The 21843-nt window shown below is 42.2% G+C and overlaps 2 protein-coding genes across 4 annotated transcripts in view; both read right to left on the bottom strand.

The window, feature by feature from the left end:
• Positions 1 to 9196: 9196 nt before the first annotated feature.
• Positions 9197 to 13665, bottom strand: Timm8a (translocase of inner mitochondrial membrane 8A). Its single transcript, XM_052171259.1, has 2 exons — positions 13268 to 13665; positions 9197 to 10199 (listed from the first exon to the last, which is right to left on the bottom strand). Exons 1-2 carry the CDS (start codon positions 13397 to 13399, stop codon positions 10038 to 10040), a joined length of 294 nt encoding a protein of 97 aa, XP_052027219.1. The 5' UTR covers positions 13400 to 13665; the 3' UTR covers positions 9197 to 10037.
• A 550-nt stretch (positions 13666 to 14215) lies between these two features.
• The window catches only part of Btk (Bruton tyrosine kinase), a 43783-nt gene continuing 36155 nt past the window's right edge, over positions 14216 to 21843 (bottom strand). For all 3 annotated transcript variants that reach the window (XM_052170741.1, XM_052170740.1, XM_052170739.1), the window contains 4 exons: positions 20263 to 20327; positions 19265 to 19383; positions 17788 to 17945; positions 14216 to 14619 (listed from right to left, as the gene is read on the bottom strand). In XM_052170741.1, the coding sequence (XP_052026701.1) occupies positions 14548 to 14619; positions 17788 to 17945; positions 19265 to 19383; positions 20263 to 20327 (414 nt within the window). In that variant the 3' untranslated portion in view covers positions 14216 to 14547. The remainder of the gene's footprint in view (positions 14620 to 17787; positions 17946 to 19264; positions 19384 to 20262; positions 20328 to 21843) is intronic.

Below are 21843 nucleotides of genomic sequence, written 5' to 3' on the forward strand. Positions count from 1 at the left end.
GGCCAGCCTGGGTCATAGAAGATCCAGTCTCAAAACAAAACAAAAATTCAGTGATTGATAGCTCACAATTTTTGTTCTTGGCTTATTGTTCTGTTAATTTTTCCATTTAAAATTTTATAAACCATTATGAGTTACCCTTTATTATCTTTTTTTTTTTTTGACTTTTTTTTTTTTTTGACTTTTTTTTTTTTAAGACAAGGTTTCTCTGTATAGCCCTGGCTGTCCTGGAATTCACTCTGTAGACCAGGCTGGAACTCAGAAATCCACCTGCCTCTGCCTCCAGAGTGCTGGGCTTACAGGCGTGCGCCACCACAGCCGGTTTACCCTTTATTTCTCAGTGTAGGTGTTTGCATGTTTCTTAATTTGGGGGAGGCACTAAAGAACTTCAGGGGCTACCCAGTGAATGGAACTGAAGATAGCTGAATGGAAAACCCCATGTGGCCCATTCAACTTGATTAGTTCTATTATTTTCCTGTGTAGTCACTCTCATTGGCACATTATTTTCCAACTATCTCTTCCTCCGCTTTCTTTTTCACAGCAGTAGAGATTGAAACCTATGCTGTACTCATGAAGCAACTGTTTGACCACTGAGCTACATCCACAGCCATTTTTAAATTGTTTATTTTGAGGCAGACTTCTGTTACAGTGCTCAAACTGACCTTGAACATGCAACCTTCCTGCTTCAGGTTCCTAAGTGGTTCCTATTATTTCCCATCTCCTATTTCATTTTCTATCCGCCTCCCCATTCCACCTCCCTCCAAATGTCTCTCTCAGAACTTCTTTCCCTTCCTGGTATCACCCCTCTTCTTCATCCTCCTTTCTACCATAATCCTTTCCTGCAATCTCTTCCTTCAACTAGTGAACTATTCTTATTGCTATTTCTTCTACAGTCCAACCTCTGTATTGCTGCTAAAGTGCTCTTTCTTAACGGATATATAAAGGTAACTGGATGACTTCCATTTACTTCAAGTTAGATATTTCTTACAAGTTCTAAAAGTGTTCATGGAGCCAGGCATGGTGGCACCTACCTGTAATCTCAACACTTGAGAGATAGGAGAAAGGAGAATCTGGAATTCATGATCAGCCTAGGGTTACAGAGCAAGTTTCTGGTCAGTCTAGAACCACATGAGACCTGGTCTCAAAAAACAGAAGGCAGAAAAAAGCCAAAGGCATGAATCACATCCGTTATGGATAGTTTTTCAGGCCCTAGTGAATGGAGGGCATCAAGCTGGAAGGGGGTTCAGCAGTAGTGAAGGGGCTCAGAGGTAGTGGGCAAAAATTATATATGTGTATATATACACACATACATATATATGACATTTTGAATCACTGACCGGTCAATGGCAGCGCATGCCTTTAATCCCAGCACTTGGGAGGCAGAGGCAGCAGATTTCTGAGTTCGAGGCCAGCCTGGTCTACAAAGTGAGTTCCAGGACAGCCACCAAAAGGGGGGGGGGGACCTGGCAGTGGTGGCGCATGCAGCCAGGGCTACACAGAGAAACCCTGTCTCGGAAAAATACAGAAAAAACAATCACTGAAATGGAAATACTATGTATTATTCCACTATCTAAATTCTTACAATAACTTTCCACTGATTATAGGACAGAACTCCAAAGTGTATTCACTTTATATGTATGGAGTTTTTGCCTGCATGTAGGTATGTGCACCACCTATGTTATGTACCTGGTACCCACCAATGAAAACATTGATTTATTTCCTTAGAGGAAGGGACGAGATGAGAGCGGTACCCAAGTTTTATGAATGCATAGCTTGGGCTAAGCCCAGGGCATTTCTATCTTACTCTCCCTAGGCTTAGGCTTGGAAGCTTCTAGCCTCAGTACAGTCTAATCTTCTGTCAGCCTAGACTTTAAAGGCTTCAGCTTTCAACCTCTGCTAACCTAGGCCTAGAATGTTTCAGCCTCCTAGACTTATTGCTGAATAAACTCACTCTTTCTGAACTTTGATTGGCTGGTTCTACTCAGCTGTTCTGGCTCAAACTCCTCTCCAGGCCGTCTGATTCAAATACCATCTTTTGACTTCTACTTGGATTTCTCTGCTTGGAAAAACTGCCTCTGAACTAGACAGAAAAGAACAGAACTACACCGAACTCAACTGAACTGCATTCAACTGAATGACACCAAACTCAGCTGAACTCAACTGAACTCCACTGCACTGAACTCAACAGAACTCATCAACTCCACCTCTGTCCTGGCACTGCTCTTAAGAAGCCTCTCTTACCTGTCTGTTCTCACAAGAGATGGGCATATCCTATCCAGTGCTGGGGAACAGAGACATGCAAATCCCAGGGACATGATGGCTATCCAATGGCTTCTTTGGTCAACTCTTTCTCTGAGTTGTCACTTTGATCAGCTAGAATGGGATTAAGGTGTATACTAAGGGTATCTATATTCTAACCAGACGGATTAAAGGTGTGTCATTCTAGTTGGATCACATACATCTAAAAGGTCTTTGGATGTACTCCCTTAACAGAGCAACCATGTTGCTGGATTAAAATTCTTCTACACACTAAGATTGTTGGGTTCCCTGGAACTGGAATTGTGCATAGCTGTGGGCGACCATGTAGGTACTTGGAATTGAATTTAGATCCATTGTAAGAACAAGTGGTCTTAATAACTGAGAAATCTCTCTAGTATCTCATGATAATTTTTGTTTTGTTTTGTTTCAAGACAAGGTTTCTCTACCTAACAGCCCTAGCTGTCCTGGAACTAACTGTAGACCAGGCTGGCCTTGAATATATGGAGATCTGCCTGCCACATGCTGACTTACAACCGTATGTAATAAATAGGATATGATGCCCTCTTGTGATGTTTCTGAAGACAGCTATGGTGTACTCATACATACATAAAATAAGTAATGACTCTTATGTCCTCTGATATACACACATATACAGACATGTAGAGAAAGTGTTGGGGTTCAGGAGTTGCCCCACAAACCAGACAAACACTGATCTAAGTCAGACAGAGATGCTTTATTGAACACATACCTAAAGACTGATTGACCAGGGCAACAGCTTCAGACTCAAAAGCTGAAGGTTTCCCACTGGATATTCCTCAGGGCTTGTAAGGGCTAAAACTGCAAAAACCACAATGAGCTCAGATGCAAGTGCTAGAAGTTCTGTCAGCTATTTTGAGCATAATAGTTTTTATTGACCTTTAGTTTGATGGGTCCTATGTAAAGCTTATAATTGTGGAATGTCTTAAGATTAACAAACCTCATAATGTACAGAATATAACAGGGTTGTGTGGGCAGCATGACCCTGCTCTGAGTCGTCATTTTTCTGCATCAATGACTGGCAGGCATATTACAGCAACAATATGCAATAGCAAGAGGGAATGGAACAAAATAGCTACAGCTATGCTAGAGAGGGGCAGGCCTCAACAGGAGAACTGTGAGTACACACACACACCCCTCTACACATATATAATCTTAAGATGCTCAGTTCTGAACAACAGGTAAGCATCAGGTAGAATTTCAGCATGCCAAGTGCTTTTTAAGCCATCTCATTTTACAACACTGAAGTGAGGTAGGTATAATTAGCTCAGTTTTATAGATGATGAAATTGATGATGGAAGAGGTTAAGTGAGGCCTGGGCAATAACTCAGTGTGTAAACTGCTTGCTGCACATCCATGAGGACCTGAGTTTGAAGCCCTAGTGTGAGCACAGACACCAAGCATGGAAGTGTGTGCCTGTTACCCCAATGCTGGGGAACAGAGATATGCAAATCCCAGGGACATGATGGCTATCCAAACTAGCCAATATGACTGGGTTCAGTGAGAGACCCTGTATCAAAATAAGGTAGAGAATGATGCAGAAACATAATTTTAAACTGTGACCTCTATATATGTACATACTTAAGGACAGACAGACAGACACACACACACATACATACATACATACACACACACACACACACACACACACACACACACACACACACACACGCACACACACACGCACACACCCCTGTATGCATGTTATTATGAAATAGGTTGAATGACTTGCCTGAGGGGTCACATTGATGGTGTGTGGATTTGAATCTAGTTTTGCCTTACAGTAAAATATGTGGGTTTTTTTTAACCAGGTAGTGGTGGTGCATGCCTTTAATCCCAGCACTTGGGAGGCAGAGACAGGTGGAACTCTGAGGCCCACCTGGTCTCCATAGTGAGTTCCAGGACAGCCAGAGCTACACAAAGAAACCATGTCTCGAAAAACATAAAACAAAACACAACTGTGCTTTTCCCAATATATAGATTGAGTATTATTTATCCCATGTACTTGAAACCAGAAATGTTTCAAAATTCTTCCAGATGTTTCAATACCTGCATTTACATGTAAGTATATACACAAAAAAGCTTATGCAATCCAGAAATCTCAAATCTGAAAATGTTTGGGTGCTAATATAAAGCTCAAAATGTTTCAGATTACAAACACCTTTAATCTCAGCACTCAGGAGGCAGAGGCAGAAGGATCTTTGTGAGTTCCAAGATAGCCAAAGCCATACAGAGAGACTGTCTCAAAAAATACCAAAGGACAAATTTCAAATTAACAGTTGAGAAAGAAAGTATGTATTTGTGATCTGAGCACTCAGGGATTGAGGCCAGAGGATTGCCTTAAGTTTAAAGCTAAATACCAGGCCAGACACAATAAAAAAAAAAAAAAAAATAGGGGCTGGAGAGATGGCTTAGCAGTTAAGAACACTGACTGCTCTTCCAGAAGTCCTGAGTTCAAATCCCAGCAACCACATGGTGGCTCATAATCATCTATAATGGAATCCAATGGTCTCTTTGGTGTGTCTGAAGATAGCAACAATGTACTCATATAAATAAAAATAAATAAATCTTTAAAAACTTTTCAAGGACTGATGAGATGCACGGGCTGCTCTTCTCGAGGTCCTCAGTTCAATTCCCAGCAACTACATGGTGGCTCAAAACCATTACATGGGGGATCTGATGCCCTCTTCAGGCAGGCAGATATATATGCAGCAGAGCACTCATACATTAAATAAATAAAATTAAAAAAAAAAATACGCTGGGCGGTGGTGGCACATGCCTGTAATCCCAGCACTCTGGGAGGCAGAGGCAGGCAGGTTTCTGAGTTCGAGGCTAGCCTGGTCTACAGGGTGAGTTCCAGGACAGCCAGGGCTATACAGAGAAACCCTGTCTCGAAAAAAAAACCAAATCCAATTAAAAAAAAAACAAAATAAATAAATAAGTAAATACAAAATAAATATTTTTTTTTCAAATTAATAGCTAGGGATAGCAAGTATTAAATATTCATTTAGTACTGGGTTTATTATAACTACACACACACACACCAAGAGTTGAGCTAATGATGTAGCCTTATAGAATCCTTGCCTTTCATGCAGAAAGTTTCAGTTCCATTCCCAGCACTGGATAAGCCAGCTTTTAGTTGTGAGTTTAAAGAGATGCAGGGGAAGGAAGGAGGGAGAGAGCACGCTCGAGCAGGCTAGAGAACGGTGTGCGCACGTGCCATGGTGTCTTAATCAGTGTTCTCTTGTGAACAGACACCCTGACCACAGCAACTCTTATAAAGGAAAATGCTTCATCGCAGCATTCTTACAGTTACAGATGTTTAGTCCATTCTCATCATAGTGGGAAGCATGGTGCCACACAGGCAGACAAGGTGCTGGAGAAGTGGCGGAGCGATCCCCATCAGGTTCTGCAGAGAGCAGAAAGAGACTCTGGGCTTAGAATGGGCTTTTTAAAACCTCAAAGCCCACCTCCAGTGACATACTTCCTCCAATAATGCCACACCTCCTAATCCTTTCATGTGGTGCCACTCCCTGGTGACTATTCAATCCTATAAGCCTATGGGGGCCATTCTTATTTAAACCACCACACAGGGTATATGTGTGAAAGTCAGAGGACAGCTTCTAGGAGTCTGTCCTCTCCTTCCAAGTAGGTCCTGGGGATCAAATTCAGGTCGTTAGGATTGGTGGCAAGCGATTTTACCTATGGGAGTCATTTCACCAGCCCTTTATTTGGGGTTTTGACTAGTACTTAGGAACCTTAACTTGTCATATTCTATTGTCCCTTTTATAAACTAATGTACAGAAGAGACTGTCAGGAATATGCTAGATAGGCCTTACATCTGAGACTAATTTTTACAAGACAAAGGTTTAGTTATGCAGGATTTGTTTTTTAATTAAGTTCTTGTGTCAGTGAAGTGTTGAAATAATGCTTATTGGTTAAGGCGCTAAGGAATTTGCAAAATCACTTTAGATTTCTAATTTAAGAATTAAAAGAGTAATTCAATCCCTTTATCCCAGGAGACATCCTCTTAGCCCTGGGTTGTCACTTCTCCATTACACGTCCTTAGTGAGACCTTCCTATGGTAAGAATAACTAACCTAACCCCTTTGAATATTCATATGTCCTCTTTGGAGGACCCACTTTAGCTTAGATGTCAAAAAGTTGGACTTTACTTTGTCCTGTGATCTTTGTGACCATTAAAATGAACTGTCCAAACCAGGGCTTAAATATGTTCAGGTCCTTCCCTTGTTCTTTTTCCAACTCAAGCAATAGCAACCTATGGTCTCTTTTATGTATTTTTAACTTCTTTTTTTCTGTGCCTTTAGAGATGCTCTTTTTAGTCCACACCTGTTGCCTTTTGATAATATAGTAATATAAGAATATGCCCTAATAAAGCATCTGAAGCAGGGTGACTTTGTAAAATGATATATCTAGAGATTTGAAGTATGAGTGTTCAAACAACACAACACTGGTTGTGGCAAGGGCTCCCCTAAATGTCACTTTATGGCAAGTGACAAAACTGGGAGCATGGGTCTCCTGATAACTCATTCTTTGAGGAACTCAGTGCCCTGTGAAAGGTACCTTAATGTCACCAATGACTTAATGACCTACCCTCAGGCCCCACCCATATTATTTTTTTGTATGAGTGCTTTGTCTCCATGTATGTCTATGCCTCACATGAGTGCCTGGTACCCACAGAGGCCAGAGGGGGCAGTTGGATACCCTGAAACTGGAGTTATAATCAACTATAAACTGCCATGTGGGTTTTGGGAACTGAATCCAGGGCCTCTGCAAGAGCAACAGATGATCTTAACCACTAAACCATATCTCCAACCTTAAGGTCCCATCTCTTAATTTTTTCTTTTGTTATCACCACACTGAGGCAAGTACATGTTTCAGTACATGAACCCATGGAGAATACATTTAACCCTATGAAAGCCATACACTTGAGAAAGGTAACTCTGAAGACTCATATGCCTACATAGACCAAAGATGTGGAATACAAGACAGGCCTCCATCTGCCTTTGAGTCTATTTTGTGCCAAGAAATATAAGCCTGGAGGAGTTTTAAGAGAATTGTGCCAGTAGATAATCCTTGGAATAACCCCTCCTCATGAGGGAACAGAAACAAATAGGACTGCACCAGAGGAAGGACAACTGAATGTGAAAGCCCAAGGCTGACAAAACCCTAGGGGTTGCTCTGATACTTCTGGAAGCAGAGGAGAATGCTATTACTTTTCTTCTCCATTGTCTTGTACCTAGTGCTTCCGAACGCTTGTCTTTTTTTTTTCCCAGACAGGGTTTCTCTGTGTAGCCCTGGCTGTCTTGGAACTCACTCTGTAGACCAGGCTGGCCTCGAACTCAGAAATCAGCTTGCCCTCTCTCATTGCTCTTGCCTCTTGGCACTCTTTCCTCTCTGCGCCTCATGGGTTCTCTTCCCCTCCCCCCTCTCTCCAAGTGGTCATGGCTGGCCTCCACTTCTCTACTCTCTCTACTCTCTCTCTGCCTCCTCTACCCCATTAACTCCCACCCTCTGCCCTGAATAAACACTATTCTATACCAAAAAAAAAAGAGAAAGAAATCCACCTGCCTCTGGCTCCCAAGTGCTGGGATTAAAGGCGTGCGCTGCCACCACCGCCGCCTGCGCTTTTGAACGCTATGGCGCCAAAGCATAAGGAACATACCTGACATAATGTATGCCATTTTTCAATGTATTAGCTGAGCATGTGAAAACATTTAACTTTCTGCATACACACAATGAGAATATGTTGTTACTGAATGAGAAATCAGAAGGAATAATGATATAGTAATACAAAATATTAAGAATGAAGAGTAATTTCCAGCATGGTGGTGCATGTCTTTCATCCCAGCACTTAGTAGGCAGAGTCAGGATCTCTCAGTTTGAGGCTAATCTGGTCTACAGAGTGAACTCCAGGATGGCCAGGACAGAGACTGTCTCAAAACACAGAACTGGAAAAAAATGGCTAAAGAACTCCCTGTGCCACTTAGGTTATACCTTGACACATAAAAGGTATATGCCAGTCTGATGTCTACCCTAAGTACTATGACACCAAGCAACAAGTTATAGGACGTCACACATTTACTAAAATCAAGTGGTCTCCCATCATGCTAGGTAAAAGCTGAAAGGCCTCACACTGGCCCATGTTCCTCCTTATAGTCACTTTTACTTTTGTAACTTCTACCCTGAGGCTCTTGGACTGTTACCTCTACCCAACAATTCTCCTTGGTGCTTATAAGGTCCTTTCAGGTCTCGGCTGCTACTTGTTCGACAAACCAACAAAGCTCTACAAACATTTCCTAACTCGCTTTTTGTGTTTCTTTCTTTCAAATTCTTTTCAGACTTACTTTTTGTTGCTTCTTAATCAAGCTTACTACACTGAAATCTTTATGGCTTTCTTACTGTCTCCCTTGGCTAGCACTAATCTCTTCAACCTTGGGGCTGGTTCTATTCAATCCAAGTCTAGTTTGAAAAAGGCACTTTAGTTTGATTGATTTGTGTATTTATGTATGTATATATATATATGCATATATACATACATGCGTATATAAAAATGTTTATATATAACTTTTTTCATCACAATTTGTCAAAATATCCTGGTAGTGCCCATGAGGATATATTACAAGTATGTATTTGTCCAGATTCATGGGTTTGCACTAGGCGCTTTTCCTTTGGTCTATGAGAATTTAAATACAAAAGGAGAAGTCAACAAACAAAAGCTCCTCTACCAGGGACTTAAGGTGTTAGCTCAGAGTATTTTCTTCTCACAAAAACTTCAGGGGCCTCTAGAATAGAAACTAACTACATCTCTGTCTTGGAGTGAGCCCACATAAAATCTGAGTTGCAGTTTAAAACCCAAAATAGAAAGCCTCTTCATCACAAAGTTGATCTTGCGAGCTTTTATTTCAGTGACCGAAAGAATGCAGTTAATGGACTTTATGACTAAGATCAGGCATGCACCTCTATCTGAAACTGTTGTTAGGCCTAAATAGTTATTTCTTTAGGCACATCTGTGAATGTTTTGCATCCTGATATACAAAGTAAGTTAACATCTTCTTGTGGCTGTCTGGTAGTAAGAATAATACTCACAAGCTAGTTTCCTTTATGACTAAAGCCCTTTGGATTCTCAGGCTTCCTTTTCTACCTTGAGACCGTATTTTCAATTTGATATTTGAATAAGTCACAAAATAGGGGAGAGAGACAACCTAAGAAGTTGGACTGTATGAAGTCTCCATAGGACTTTTTTTCAGCTCTAGGTCAAACTTGAAAGAAAGCTCACAGTTAAACAGTGCCAGGGTATTTCCCCACTGTCAATTTTTCTGACACAAAGATCTCCCTAAAAAAAATCAGAAATGATTCCATACAAATTGGGATTTTACCCTATGTGGTCCCACTATCAAATTCTAAAAAGCAGTTCCACTATCAAAATTATATAAAGCAGTTAAGGGACCTTCAGAAAGCATAGTCCCATATACAGTAATATGCATCTCATACTTTCCTTTATCTGCCAATTATTGTCACATAGTTAGCTTTAAAAACACAACCAAATACACATGACTCTCAACTCCCATACATAAAAATTGGTCTTTGTTCATTCTCAGGTGACAAGATGTCCCAAGATGATAAAGAAAATTGGGAGTTAATCCCCCCATAGCCATTTCTTCAACCACCTCATCAGCAGCTCTTCACTTCTTGAACTACTTTTCCAAAGAGGTAATGCTGAGATCAGTCAGAAAGGCTTTCTGAGAAGACAGGTTTGGACTTCTGGGTCTGTTCCAGTCGATTTAAGATGAACTGGCTGGTATCAATGAAGCGTTCAACACAGTTCACAAAACAGGCCTCAGCCCGACTGTCCAACTTAGGCCCGGGCTTATCCATGCACTTCTCCTGTTCAGAACAAGAAACAGAATCACAATGGGAACATTCAAATAAAGGTCCTTTGCTTATAGAAATAATTCTGCCTAAATCATCTGATTTAATACATTTAGACACATTTTCTTTTACCTATGGTATCTAGTTTAAAATTGTTTGTGTTTCTGTCTCTCTGTATGTGTGTGTGTGACAGAGAGAGAGAGAGAGAGAGAGAGAGAGAGAGAGAGAGAGAGAGAGAGATGTAACTAGAAAGAAGACTATGATAGAAAGAAATCAAAGGCAGGCAAGAACATATATGCCATGATGAAGCCCATGGGATTTTTTTGTTGTTGTTATTTTTTGAGGCAGGGTTTTTCTGTGTAGCCCTGGCTTTCCTGGAACTCACTCTGTAGATCAGGCTGGCCTCGAACTCAGAAATCTGCCTGCCTCTGCCTCCCAAGTGCTGGGATTAAAGGTGTGCGCCACCACTGCCTGGGTCAGGTTGGTTTTTTTTTTTAATGCTGACCAAAAAAAAAATTAATATACAAAAATTCACATTTGGCACCTTACCAATTATTAAACAATTAGACACATGTTTACATTTTGCAGCAAGGCAATGGAATAGTCACCATTATCAGTCCTCATTTATTTAAGTTGGAACTCTGGCAGTGTTTGTTCACAGGAGCCAGAAAATGGCATACCTTAGATGGAAGAGTGAGAAAAGTAGCAAAAATACTCGTGAAATAACCTGTTTTTCTTTAGTCTTAGCAATTGGGAGGCAGAAGCAGGTGGATCTGAGTTCTAGGCCAGTCAGGACTACACAGACAAACCCTATCTCGCCCCCCCCCCCCAAAACACCTTTATCTAGACTAGATTATTACACCTCATACAATGCTGACATAAATGCCTTTAAATGAACTGCAGAAGAAAATGATTAAGAGATAGGCCAGTTAGGCGCCCTAATGCCAACAAAGAAAATCCACATACCAACATTCAGCAACCTTGTTTATTTAAAACAGTGTTGTCTTTTGAGACAAGGTCTCACTATATAGGGTGAGAAAGCCTAAAAATTGTGATCTGCTTCCAAAGTTTGGGGATTGATTATCCTACCCAACACACCAAAAGTTCTTGAATCCCATCAGAAGAAATGAAACGCTAATGTTTTCTAAATAAAGCTCTGTATTTCAGTCTTTTTTTCTTTAAAAAGAATCCTTCGACAATTTCCTACATGTATAGGATACTTCGATCATATTTACCATTATACTCTCAAGCTCCTCCTTCTCCTTCCCAACAATTCCTCGTTTTACTGTATGTCCTTTAGTGTCCACTGAGTTTCAATATGGGTTGCTTGCTTGAGCACAGATACAGAGTTCTTTTATTAGAGCATGAGAAACTTACTCATGGCTGGAAAAAATAAAAACCTCTCTTCTAGCTCATTCTTTTTTTTTTTTGAAGATTTACATATTATTAATCTATCTGAGTACACTGTAGCTGTCTTCAGACACCCCAGAAGAGGACACCAGATCCCATTACGAATGGTTGTAAGCCACCATGTGGTTACTGGGATTTGAACTTAGGACCTCTAGAAGGGCAGTCAGTGTTCTTAACCTCTGACCCATCTCTCCAGCCCCATTTCTAGCTCATTCTTTTAGGGTTTTTCAAGACAGATTTTCTTACAGCCCTGGCTGTCCCGGAATCCACTCTGTCCACAAACTCAAAGGATCGAACTGCCTCTGCTGGGATTAAAGGCAAGTACCACCATCAATCCTTAACAGTCATTAATCACACCTAACTCCCACCCAAATATAATGAACCAAAGACTTTTAGAAAAAGAATGTATCCTATCTTGATGGAGGCAGAGGCAGGAGAATCTCTAAATTCCAAGACAGCTAGGGGGTGAATAGTTAAAAAAAAAAAAAGTGTCTACATACATTTTTAAAAGAATTTTTAAAATGCTGGTGGTAATGGTGATTGTAAACTTGGTACTTGAAAGGTAGGGGAAACAGGAAGACTAGAAATTCAAGGTCATTTCAGCTATTCTAAGCCATCCACTCAGTATGAAGCCAGTCCGAAATACAGGAAGCCGTGTGTGTGTGTGTGTGTGTGTGTGTGTGTGTGTGTGTGTGTGTGTGTGTGAGAGAGAGAGAGAGAGAGAGAGAGAGAGAGAAGAGGGAGAAGAAGAGGAGGAGGAGGAGGAGGAGGAGGAGGAGGAGGAGGAGGAGGAGGACGAGGAGGAGGAGGAGGAATGAAGAAACCCTTTGATCTGAGCAAGGCAAACCAGAACTAATGGAGCATTTCTAAAGAGCACTGTACAGCAATATGTAGGCTTACAGAAAAAGGACCAAGCAAAGCAATGTCTGTATATAGTTTGAAACTTCCAGAATAAATTTTGTTCGTGATTCTCTGATTTTAAACTCAACTCTTCAGAGTCTCTCCAATTCCAATGAATATTATCCTTGGCCTCTAAAATTCTTTAAGTTTTTATGTCAGAGGAGGGCAGTGTGCTGCCCTTGGCAACCAGAACACTTTGATGTCAGCTACAAATGGAACGCCTCTGCCCCTTTGCCAAAGTCCCCTCTCCGAGCACACTCAATTTCTCAACCTTCAAACCTTAATGGCTTGGTATTACACAACACAACGACTCACGGCAAAGACAAATAAATATGTTAAGAGAGATTATGCCACTTTTATACTTAATGAGACAGCGCCGCTTGTCATTTCATCAGGAGGGGGTTATATCTGGGTAATCTAGGTAAATCCCGGAGTCCAGAAATAAATCACAGACCCTCTGGGATTTGGGCTCCCTAAAATTCCAGGACTGGGGGCTCTGATCAGTTCTTGTGGCCAATACTAAACAACTTCAACCTCAGGTGCCTAAGAGTGCTGGGTGGGACAGCGGTGTAAGTATGTGACTCCCAATCCTCTGCACCTATGGTCTCCCTAAGTAGTCACCATAGTCCCTCCCGGCTCCATATAAGGAATTTGAGAACCCGGAGTACAGTCAAGAGCTCCCACTCTGGAGTCCCCAACATCCTAGCAAGTTCCGTGGGAGCAAGGACACTGGAAAAGTAAGCACAGCGTCCGGATCTGAGTCCCGAGCTCACCCAGCAAAGTTCCGTCATCTGGTGCACCAGCTGCTGGAAGCGCTGCTTCTGCGTCTCCACTTCGATGAAATGCTGCAACTGAGGGTCCACGGCGCCCAGAGCCGAGCTTGAAGAGGACGCGGAGGACTCCATCCCAGCACGACCACGCGGGCCGAAGCGAGCACTGAAGCGACTTGCCGACCTTCACGTGTCTGGGTGACGGAACCGGAACTACAACCTCCCCCCGCCCCCGCCTCGGGGACCGCCCTGTGAGCTCACCGCGTCGACGCGGGGCTGCTGTCCCCGCCGGCTCTGCCCTCTCTCCTCGAGCCACTGTGCTCCGCAGTCCCTGCGATCCACTGACCTGCAACACCGCGGGAACGCCCGGCCGTGGGAGCGGAAAATCCAAAAAGAAAAGAGTAGCATAAAGGAAAAGAGGAAGTTGCTTCATACCACGTGGTCCACTGAAGGTCCCGCCCTACAACTCCACCCTGCCCACTTCCAAATTGGCCCGCGCTTTCTCGTGCCTGGCTTTACCCCGCCCCCCAAGCCTTCTTGCGAATTAACTAGCTACCCTTGGCCCCTGAGTCCATTTCTCTGAGTGTTCCTCTTAATGTTTGGAAATGAGGCTCTGGCTGAGTTTGTTCCTAACTTTAAGATTTATTCAAATGATAGTTTGTCTACTGTCTGCCCAGCACTGTGGAAAGTTCGTGAATGCGTCCAGAATTCAGAGGCAGGCTTTAACAAAAGTAAGAGGAGTGAAATGTGGGTTCTGTTAAATTCTAGATTAGGAATGTGTCAAACCAATAATAGGATTTTTTTTTCCAAATTTCAGAGAGCTTCGGAGAGGCTGTGTAATAAATTAAAATAGATAGCTTCACTCTTTCCAATAATTTTATTGTATCAAAACAATCCCTCCCATTTTAGTGGCACCATTCCTAAGCCCCCCACCCCCCCGCCGTCCCCCCCCATCCCCAACTCTTAACACTTAACCAACAAGCTGTTGGACAACTAGTGGAGCTATTTACATCTTTCCCTCCCCGAAAATGTTCCCATCCAAATTCAGTCTGTTAGGAGTCTTGAAGTTACAGGTAATATCAGGCACAGAAATTCCTTGGCCTTTGCTCAGAGCATTATGCGGAGAACTGAGAGAAGAAAGGCATTCCTAGATGTACATGGGGCCTTTATGTATTCAGTAGGAGCTTGGAAGGCTAGAGTCCTGGAGCCAGGGAGCACCTCAGGAAAAATGGGATTAGGGCTTGTAGGAGAGAGAAGTAGATCCACGAAGCTCATCAGCCAGCTCAGGATTCTTCATCCATGACATCTAGAATGTTACTCAGGAGAATTTTGAAACTAGGACGTTCATCTGCTTTCTAAAACCAAAGAAAATGGGCAGTGTTACAGTATAGAATCCAAAATCCACAAGGAACCCTGTGTAAATCACGAAGCATTATGTTTAGAAGTATATACTAACTACCAGGCGGCGGCAGCAGCTTCTCAATAACAGGCAAAGAGGAAAAAGGAAATTGCAGGTCTCCATAAAGTCCTTGTGTGAGTTTTCAGCTTAATGACTCATTTTTTATATATAATTTATTTTTATGTGCACTGGTGTTTTGCCTGCGCATTTGTCTGAATGAGGATGTCAGATCACTGGAACCGGAGGCATAGACAGACAGTTGTGAGCAAGCTGCCTTGTGGTTGCTGGGAATTGAAACGAGGTCCTCTGAAAGAGCAGCAAATGCTCTCAACTACTGAGCCGTCTCTCTAGCCCGTAATGATTATGCCTTTTGCCCTTCTTTTTCCCTTGCATCTCTTCCTAGAAACCAGGCAAGGACTGCCTAGCTGGGCTTTCACCTGGCTGTCATACAAATGAATCTAGAATTGCTTTCACTTGTTCATTTGTTTGTTGTTGTTTTGCATTTTGTTATTTGTTTGATTTCAAGACAGAGTTTCTCTGTGTAGCCCTGGCTGTTATGGAACTTACTTGGCTGACCAAGCTGGCCTTGAACTCTGAGATCCTCCTGTCTCTACTGGGATTAAAAGCTTGTGCCACCCCTACCCAGAACAACTCAAGTTATTTGTGTGATAAGGACAATTGGCAAATTAAGCTGACATGCTGATTAAGACCGAGCATAAGTAGACTGCAAATTTATACAGACTACTTCATTATTTCGGAGCTTCAAATGAAAATGGCTATCAGGTGTGCTTAGCTGGTTGGCAGAATAGAACTTCTAAAGCCAGGGATACGGTTTAGCCAGGTTCCAAATGCACTTTCTGTGACTATAAAGCTAAATGAACAAAGTCACAGACTGCCTGGATTGGACCCTCCACAACTTGGGCCTTTTGTTAGTCTGACATTAAGGTTACTACTCTTCTGGAGATCCACAGACAGATTGAGGTTCTTTTGGAGGGCTCTTAGACTAGGTCATTTTTTTAGATTTTTCTTTTTATTTTGAGACAGGGTCTCTCTTTACAGAGCCCTGGAGGTCCTAGAACTCACTCTATAGACCAGGCTATCCTCAGATTCACAGAGATCCACCTGCCTCTGCCTCCTGAATGCTGAGATTAATGGCATGTGCTACCATGCCTGACTGACATTTGGTCTTTTTAAAAAAAATTATTTTAGATTTTTCTTGTTTATTTTGAGATAGGATGCCGCTCTATATCCCAGGATACTCTAGAATACAAGATGTAGCCCAGGCTAACCTGAAATTCATGGAAAAACCTCTGGCTGCAAATTCCCGAGTGTTGGGACTACATAGGTGTCCCTGGGGTTTTTGATATATCAGGAAAGATTTATGACAGAATGGTTTCAATGTGTCAGAACTGAAGGATCATCAATTTCATAGTACTTAAATCAGTGGTTTTCAATATCAGCAGACCCTGGGAAACTTGAAAGGATTTCAGCATGTCATAGCAGATGTACCCATACAGAACCTCTGGGAAAGAAGCCCAGTAATTTGTTTTTAAAACTTCGTTAGTGTCGAGCAGTGGTGGCACACACCTGTAACCCCAGCACTTGGGAGGCAGAGGCAGGCAGATTTCTGAGTTCATGGCCAGCCTGGTCTACAGAGTGAGCTCCAGGACAGCCAGGACTCCACAGAGAAACCCTGTCTCGAAAAAAAAAAAAAAAAAAAAAAAAAAAAAAAACCAAAGCCAAAAAATAAAAAATAAAAAAAATAAAAAAAAACACCACCACCAACAACAAAAAAACTTCCTTAGGAGGCTGATCTTGGCAGCACATACCTTAAGTCCTGACACTTGGAAGACAGAGACAGGAGGATCTCTGTGAGTTTGAATTTGATCTGGTCTATACAGGGCAGCCAGAGCTAGGTAGAGAGACTGTCTCAAAAAAAAAAAAAAAAAAAAAAAAAAAAAAAAAAAAAAAAGCTCAAAAAATCCTTAGGAATAGGACGTAGAAAGGCACACCTCTGAGTCCTGCAACTGAGTGTGGAGGCATGAGAACCAGAAGTTGAAAGTCAACCTTGGCTATGTAAAGCATTTGAGGCCGGCCTGATATTCTGAGACCTGTCCTCAAACAGATGCCTGTACCACACACCTGGCTTATGAGGCGCTGGAGAGCAAACAAAGGTGTCATTGATGCTAGGTAAGCCACATTCTCCAGTCCCAGCAAAGCATTTTTATAATAGTGAAACATGATCATTATTTCCAAAATACTACAACTTCGCCTCCTCAAAATCCATGATAAAAATAAAACGTTAAAAAATTAAAACCACAGTGAGCTAGAGAGATGGTACAGGTATTTAGAGCAGCAGACCCAGGTTTGATTCCCAGCACCTACATGGTGGCTTACAGCTGTCTGTAACTCCAGATCCAGGAGATCTGATGCTCTCTTCTGGCCTCCCCGGGCAATATATATGTATATATATATATATATATATATATATACATACACACATATATATAGACACACATATACATACATACATACATACTATATATATATACATACATACATACATACATACAGGCAAAACGCCCATACATATAAAATAATAAAATAATTTAAAAATATTTTAGAAGCAAAACCCCAAAACCAAAGCAGACAAACGATACTATTTTAGGTTCTTCCTAGATGACAGGCTTTTTAAAGTCTCCTTTAGAACCTCAACCAGAAAAGGTCGGTAGCTAGTAAAGTGGAAAAAGGGTGAGTCCTAGATAATGCTTACAGACTTTTTTGCTTTTGGTTATGGGATCAAAGGCATAGAGCACCACCACCTGGGTGATTACAGACTTTGTAACACCCATTCTCTTCCCTGGGTGCCTTTGGTAGATACCACGGTCTTCCAAACCCCCCCACTCTTAATGCTGAATTAGGTATCAGGGTCTGCTAATACTACTCTAGTGAGGATTAGGGTGGGTATGAAAAAGCCTACAGAGGACTGGGATGCAGCCCAGAATGAGAAAGCACTGTGCAGCTGTAAGGCACTGCTCAGCTGACACGTGACCATAGAGAGCAGGGACGGGGCAGCTAAATGAGAAATTGAGTTGAAGGGAATAGTTTAAGAGGGAACCCTTACCTCATGCCAGCAGCTGTACATGATGGTATACACCCTCTCTGATGCCAGATGAGGCCTGTAGAGACGTAAGCCTTGAGTAATGTGTTCTGCTGTCTCACTATTAGTGAATCTCTCATACGGCATTTTCCCCAGGGAGTAAATCTCCCACATTAAAACCCCTAGGAGATAAAAAGGAGAAGTACATTCAGTCTTCTTGGAATACTTGGGGCCAGGGCTGGAGAGATGGCTCAGTGGTTAAGAGCACTGACTGCTCTTCCAAAGGTCCTGAGTTCAAATCCCAGCAACCACATGGTAGCTCACAACCATTCATAAGACGATCTGACGCTTTCTTCTGGAGTGTCTGAAGACAGCTACAGTGTACTTACATATAATAAATAAATTTTAAAAAATACTTGGGCCCTAATCTTGATGAACAAGATTAGAACAAGCTGATTTCTCCCCTCTATGGATTTTGCATTTTGTTCAAACTTCTGCCACAGTCCTGGCTGCACCGGCAGCTAGCAGAACTGAACTATGCTAGCCCATTATTAGCTACTGTAGAAGAGAGAGACTGTGTCTTGTTTGTCTTGGTAACTTCAGGCTCTGGCAGAGTGCCTAGTACATAATCAGTATTCAGAAGCTGTTGGATAATGAATGTTTTTTCCCTGGGATAGATTGTAATTTCTAAGAAGATAGAAACCAGTTTGCTGTGTTTGTCCTCAGAAAACCTTGTGGAGCTGGGCAGTGGTGGCGCGTGCCTTTAATCCCAGCATTTGGGAGGCAGAGGCAGGAGGATTTCTGAGTTCAAGACCAGCCTGGTCTACAGAGTGAGTTCCAGGACAGCCAGGGCTACACAGAGAAACCCTGTCTCTAAAAAACCAAAAATGAAAAAAAAAAAAAAAAAAGAAAGAAAGAAAGCAAAAAGAAACCCTTGTGGTCCCTGACACATAAGAAACACCCAAGGATCAGATGAATGACAAGAGGAATACAAGTTTGAACTTTCCTGTTATGTTCTTCTTTGAGCTATATAATCTATATTTTCTCTTCTCCCCACCCCCCACACCCACCGTGTGTGTGTGTGTGTGTGTGTGTGTGTGTGTGTGTGTGTGTGCGCGCGCGCGCGCGCGCGCGCGCGCGCTCATTCTCGTGCTCCAACCCTTGCACCACAGCATACAGTGGAATTCAGATTAACAACCTCGAGTGTTGATCTTCACCTTTCACCTTGTTTGAGACAAAAGTCTCCCTTGTTTATCTGGTACGTTCTATAAGCTAGCTGGTCCATAAGTTACTTGTGATTCGATTCTCTGGTCTCCACCTCCTATCTGCTGGTAGGGGCATCAGGGGCATAGTGAGATTGCAGATGCCTGTATTCTTCTCTACTGCTTCCAGCTTCTATGTGGGTTCTGGGGATTGAACTCAGGTTGTCAGGGCTGCATGAGAAGCAGTTAACCTACTAAGCCATCTTGACATCCTAATTTGTATGTTCTTATCTACTTACCAAAAGCCCAGATGTCAGATTTGCTGCTGAATTTGCTATACATAAGCACTTCTGGTGGAGACCACCGGACTGGAAATTTGGAGCCTACCGAGCTGGTGTATTCATCATCAAGGACATACCTGCAAGAGATTCAAGACTTGTTGCCATTAAGATTTATACGTCTTGATGTATGCCGGTCTTCTCAGTACACATCACAAGGGCTGTCCAAATGCACATTTACTTTCTCTAAGCCTGTTGGCTAGCCAATGCCTTTTAAAAATGTTACTTTTAACAAAACCTCTGTTTTGTTTCTCTTTAGAAAAGCATTTGTTTACCTTCTATGTGGTTGAACCTACGACCTTTCACATGCTAGGCTAGGACCCTACTAATGAAAAACACTTCCAATATTTTTTGTACTTTTGAAAAACAATCGAGACAGTGTCTCACTAAATTGCCTAGGCTGGCCTTGAGTTTTCAATCATGGTACTGTTTGAGCCTCCAGAGTTGATGGGACTCCGGGCCTGGGCCACCAGTTTTGTCTCTCATCTTGATGTCTGACTTTGGTTTCCTGGTTGACAATAAGGTTACAATAAGAATAAACAGGAAAAAAAAACTAAAGAGGACTCCTTTCCTCTCCTCTCCTCTCCTCTCCTCTCCCCCTTTTTTTCTCTGCATTTCTTCTTCCCCACTTTCTTACAGCCTGCAGGAACCAATAAGGGTTAGACCAAGAAAGAAGTAATGGGGGAAAGTCAGCAGGTTTAGCAGATCAAGATAAGATACTGGGGAAATAGGAAAAGAATGAAGAGGGAGGAAGGGTGCAGAGGAAAAAGAGGAAAGGAGAAGAGGCCTAGAGCAATTAAGGAAAGGATAAAGCTGGGGTGGTGGCTCATGCCTGGAATCCCAGTAGTGGATAGCTGAGGCAAGATACAGTACTCATGAGTTAAGCCAGCATGGACCACATAGCACAACCCCTTTGCAAAAATAAATAAGAAATGGGGAGATGAAAAAGGCACACTCACCTAGACAGGCCAAAGTCAGATACTTTCACAACTCCTTGATCGTTTACCAAACAGTTTCGAGCTGCCTATAGTATGATAGATATGTGAGACTGCATCCTCGACCTTAGTTAAAGACATAGTTTCTGCCCACCAGCATGGAATTGCATATGCACATGTATGTGTGTGCATGTAGAGGCTAGAGGTTGATGTTGGGTGTCTTCTTTAATGACTCTCTACTTTGATTCTTGAGACAGGGTCACTGAACCTAAAACTCACTGATTAGTCCAGGCTGGCCAATGAGCTCCAGGGAACTGCCTGTCTCTCCCCAATGCCCTAGTTCTGGGATTACAGATATGTGCTGCTATATTGGCTTTTATATTGGTGCTAAGGATCTGAACTTGCTGTTCTTTTTTTCTTATTCCACTTTATCAGCAAAGCTAGCTCCCTTGCCTTTTTTTTAAGAGGGGGGGGATCTTTTATTTAAAATATTTGTTTATTTATTTAATGTATGTGAATACACTGTTGCTATCCAGACACACCAGAAAAGGGCATCTGATCCCATTACATATGGCTGTGAGCCACCATGTGGTTGCTGGGAATTGGATTCAGGATCTCTGGAAGATCAGTCAGTGCTCTTAACCACTGAGCAATCTCTCCAGCCTGAGGGGGGGGGGGGGTTCTTATTCTGTACTCCAGGCTGATCAAGAAGTCATTATATAGCTCAGGCTATCCTCAAACTCATGGGAATCCTCCTTTTTCAGTCTCAAAAGTTCTGGGATTATGATGGTGAGGCAACAAAGTTGACTGATCCTGAGAAATGTTGCTGCATTTCCATCATATGGAGAGCAACCTGATACACAGTCCTAAACCAAGCATGCGGAACAATTTCGTTCATTGTACAATTCCACTTCACTAAGCTGCTAAGAGAATTCAGAAGAAGCAGCCAGCATGTTGGCGCTGTTTTTGTCTTTCTGGCAGGGAGAATTGGGCAACTTGAGTCTCCATCTAGCTGATAGAAACAGAGGTACAAACTGAGGCCTCCAGGAGCTAAGTGGGCAAGAAAAGAGTGAATTGGGGTGGGTGGAGACCACAGAAATCAGAGCACACAGGCTGGGTATGAAGGGGAGAGCTAAGCCCAACCTTCAGGTGACTATTAGCATGGGCAGTGAGATTGTGGGAACTGTCTTCTCAGATTTTCAAGAGAATCTGAAAAGTACAGTTGTTTTTCAAATGTACACTGTCCCTCTTTAGGTATTTGTTAACTATAATTAAAAAAAGTTTTTTTTGCTCAGTTGGTAGAATTCTTGAGTAGCAAGCATGAAGCTCTGGGTTCAGTTCCCAGCACTGCATATACCAGGGCTGGTGGTGCACACTCATAATACTAGCACTTGGGAGTAGAAAAAGAGGGATCAGAAGTCCAAAGCCACCCTGTGCTACATGAAACCTTGCTTTAAAAATAAAATAATAGAGAAAGAAAAGAAAACATGGATCAGAATATATCTTTGGGTTATATTTGTAACTCTGACATAGCCAAATAGTGGTTTTGTACCAGGAGCAGTCCCACTGGGAAACACAGAATTGCTCTTCTGCTCAAGATCTAGA

This window comes from Apodemus sylvaticus, chromosome X (assembly GCF_947179515.1).
Source record: "Apodemus sylvaticus chromosome X, mApoSyl1.1, whole genome shotgun sequence".
NCBI lineage: Eukaryota > Metazoa > Chordata > Mammalia > Rodentia > Muridae > Apodemus > Apodemus sylvaticus.

What these genes read in the sequence shown, in the direction of transcription:
- Timm8a (XM_052171259.1), bottom strand. Translation starts at nt 13,399, where the DNA reads ATGGAGTCCTCCGCGTCCTCTTCAAGCTCGGCTCTGGGCGCCGTGGAC. An exon ending in AGATGACGGAACTTTGCTGG is followed by an intron (nt 10,200 to 13,267) that starts GTGAGCTCGGGA and finishes TGTTCTGAACAG; the next exon opens with GAGAAGTGCATGGATAAGCC.